The sequence below is a fragment of the Gobius niger genome (assembly GCF_951799975.1).
Source record: "Gobius niger genome assembly, chromosome: 1".
NCBI lineage: Eukaryota > Metazoa > Chordata > Actinopteri > Gobiiformes > Gobiidae > Gobius > Gobius niger.
In genome coordinates, this window is record NC_136852.1 from 9,735,038 (window position 1) to 9,738,854 (window position 3,817).

The following is a 3,817-nucleotide window of genomic DNA, read 5'->3' on the forward strand; positions in this document are numbered from 1 at the left end:
CTAATAAATTATGCCTTCCACCTGCTTCAGCCATTTCTACGCAGCAGCACTTACAACAGGTTGCAAAGTTTCTTCTCTTCTTGTGCCTTTGAATATGAAAGGCCGGGCCCAGTGTGTCCATGAATAATAAAAGCTGTTTGGCGGATTCATGTTGCGCGCGCTCCCTTGTTTTAAATTCTCATTTTTCCCGAGCTGTCAGACCCATGTGGCGACGTGGTAGATGGGCTGTTAGGGGGAGACTTTGAGAGGGGCTCCGTGGCACTCAGGTAATGCGGAGTGACAACACCGATGAGAGCGGCAGATAGGAAATTATCATGAGAGCGGGTTTTAGATGATTCTCCAGCTCTAGGCCACTGATAATTTAGCTGTTTCAAGAATACTATTTGGTGTAAAATGTTGATGATTTCTTGCAATTATTATTAGTACTCATGTTTAAAGGGACTATACAGAGTTTAAAAAAATGCAAAAAATAAGTATTTTCCTCCCCCTACATGGTCCAGCAATGTCCTAATGTGTAGAATGAGCCCAGACCTATTCACCACAACTGCCTCTAAAATCCTGCACTGTCACTCAAAAAGGTGTTAATTCGGGTCCGAAGTGCCGTCATGCACGAGCTTAATATAGAACCTGCACTTACGCGCAAGACCTGAGGTGGCAGTAGTGAGTATAAAATGTCCAGCTTGCATCTAGTCCCTTTAACCTCTTAAAGTAGGAATAGTAGGACAAAAAAATAATCTAGAAATAAGTATCGTTTTCTACATTTGAGTATTGGTCAGAACGGTGGCGCAGAAGTTCACGCTCGTGCTTCACGGCTAGATTGTCCCAGGTTCGACCCCTGCCGGACGGGGTCTTTCTTGAAGTTTGCATGTTCCCGCTGTGTCCGCGTAGGTTTGCTCCAGGTACTCCAGCTTCCCCTACCACTAAAAACATTTACAATAGGCCAGAATGAGTGTAGTTTGTGAGTGAGTGGTTGGTGGTGGTCGGAGGGGCCGATGGTGCAGATTGGTAGCCTTGCATCAGTCTACCCCACAATAGTAGCTTACCACCACTGAGTTTGGTCTGAATGAAAAAAAGTCTAAAAATACTTAATCCACGGGCAGATCTTATTTACTTGGCAAGTCAAGAAATTCAACCTGGAAAACTTACCTGCTGCATTCATTCAGTGCCTCATCACCGGCAGCTCTTCACAAATCATCTAATCATCCAATCACAGCCCCATCTCAAGCCACACCTTCGCGACAGCGAATGACCGCAGCCATTCAGCCTAACCTTCCTCGTCCATCATTTGGCTGTTTCCCAGCTGTGCTGCGCCCCTCCTCCACCCCTCCTCCACCTGGCCTCTCCTCGGCTCTGCTCGTCGTTGTCAACTGGCCGTCCCATGTCTCATCCTCTATCACATCAGGATCCAGACTCCGGGGAAAGATTCTGTCTAACATTCATCATTGCCGTGTATTTCATATGCATTCATTAATGCAATCTTCTGCCAGGGTCTGAGCCTCAATTATGATTCATGTCCAATAAACTCAGTTTCTGTGAGTCTTTTCAGGTTGAAATTTTAACTGATCAAGATACAGTATGTGTTTTTTGCCATAGAGTGATTTGTTATCCAAGCCACATTGTAGAACATTTAAGCTTATATAAGCATGGAATAAAAAAGCTTTATTTTTTCATTACACATGCTATTATTGGTGAAAAATGCCTTTAAAACCATGCGTCTTTGCTGTGAGTGGGCTCACCTTTCCTCAGACTGAGGGAGCGGCAAATCACCAGCTCATATCCAGAGACCTGCAGCTGCTTTACTTAACGTAGTTAGACATGAGGCTTAAATGTATTAGTTGATCTTTAAATCCCTTGAGAGCGAGGCAAATCTACAGTATGCATGCAAAAATATTTTCAACTTGCAACCACGATTATTACAACTAAGATCATAAATACTTAAATAAAACTAATTCACCTGCCTCTAACTTTGCAGCCGAGAACCAGGAAGTTCACAGTTATCTGACTTCACTGTTTGCTGCCCCCACTGCCCGTCAAAGATCTGGACTTGATCATTCTGTGCCAGGAGTCTGCCTCACTATAGAGGTTCTGGATGAGGTGAGAATGACAATAACAAAAGCACAACCGCACACAAACATACTGCCACTGCTTCCTTTCTTTATCTGTCACTGGTATTGTGTACCCGTCCCTTATCTGTGCCTTCCCCTATAGGAGGACAAGGCTGTGAATACAGAGACCAAGAGTTTGGCCAACAGAATGTAAGAATAGTAAAAGATAGATATAAAATAATGATAATTCATGAAAAATTGTTTTAAGTTACTTGTTTTTCTTTCAGAATCCCTTTCCAACAGACTGCTGATCCACAAAACAGGATGTCCAGCAGCCACAACCCTACTCAAGAATTGATTTTGCCAAGAGAAACAAAACAAACCAAAACATCTCCTGCAGATTGTCCAGGTAACTGCTAAAATAAATTGACTGAACTGCATAAAAAACGAACATTGCTTTTACTACAGTGTTTTTTTTAATGGGTAAAAAATGTTTTTAGAAGCAAATGAGTCACAAGCTCGTCTGTATGGAGTGGATGCTGCTTTCCTTTGATCATAGGTAGCCAAACATGAGGTTAAATTGGGTTTGGTTTTCTTCCAAAGTATTTATTTTGATATTCCAATCCAAACATAGCCTTTATTATGAGCATGTTTAGTGTTTTGGTGTTTATTTATATGCATTTTAGTTACTCGTATGTTTAATCTTCTCATCGACAAAGGAATGGGAAGCACTGAAGGCAAAAGTTGACACATCCCCTACTAAATTATTGCAAACTCTTTTCTTGTTTGTCCTTTATTTCGTAAGAAGCCAATTACACACAACATTAAACCTACCTGTAGTGCTATGAAGTGCTGGTATCTTTGCCAGCAACATAGTGGTTTAGAATTCAACCTCAGTTCGAAAGGATTATAGAAAATGCCAGCACAAAATGAATATATCCTGTTGTCTTTACTATTCCCTACGCAAAGTCCCTATGCAATCTCACTGCAGCCGGTTTAGGCAAAGATTTAATTCTAGACTTTTTCAGCTTTTGCACTGAGTATTAAAAAGCAATCTCGAGACTAAACTGAAGTTTATTTAACAAGTAAAAGTGTTCACGTTTTATACCTAAGTTGTATCTGATAATTAGTTCTCAGTGTGAATCGAGTATAATTGAGACCAACTCCTAATTACCTCCTTTATTTAAGCTTTATTTTATACTCTCAAGTAGTTGTTTCGCATTCGTAAAGCATTGTCCTGTGATTTGTAGGGTTACCGCTGGGCATTAAAAAGCATTAAAAGTCATGTAATTAATTTTGCCAAAGTCAGGGCCTCATGTGTCATTGAAATGCGTTAAATTAGACTCAAACAGGCATTAAATTGAAATTTATTGGAAACTCATGACATTGCTTACGTATTTTTACTGTACAAGTTCATCAAAAGTACCAACATTACGGTCTAAAACATATTCAGCTGCAGTTTTGGCATTAAAATCTAATATCTGGGCATTAAAATTACATTTCACTTGCTTCTACCTGTATAAACCCTGATTTCTTCATAATTTATAATACAGTACATTGTCATATGATGTGTTGATCATTCATGAGCACCTAAATAGATGCTGTGCGAGTTGCCGTAGTAACATTGCGAACCATTTCTGTTTGGAAAAGGTCAAATTAGGTTTTTATTTTCGTCCTTATGAATGATGAGTAGTTAATAAAGTGTTGTTGCAAACTGAGAATAGGATGCCTAGAGAAGAAACTCCTCACTCCTGCTTTTGCTCCTTCCACAG

General features: G+C 40.3%; 1 protein-coding gene across 1 annotated transcript in view; it reads left to right on the top strand.

Moving 5' to 3' along the window:
- zbbx (zinc finger, B-box domain containing) overlaps window positions 1-3,817 on the top strand; it is a gene marked incomplete at its 3' end in the record, with an annotated part of 49,871 nt that overhangs the window by 45,563 nt on the left and 491 nt on the right. The window contains exons 12-14 of the mRNA XM_079565334.1: window positions 1,973-2,094; window positions 2,209-2,255; window positions 2,333-2,454. Of these exons, the coding sequence (XP_079421460.1) occupies window positions 1,973-2,094; window positions 2,209-2,255; window positions 2,333-2,454 (291 nt within the window). The remainder of the gene's footprint in view (window positions 1-1,972; window positions 2,095-2,208; window positions 2,256-2,332; window positions 2,455-3,817) is intronic.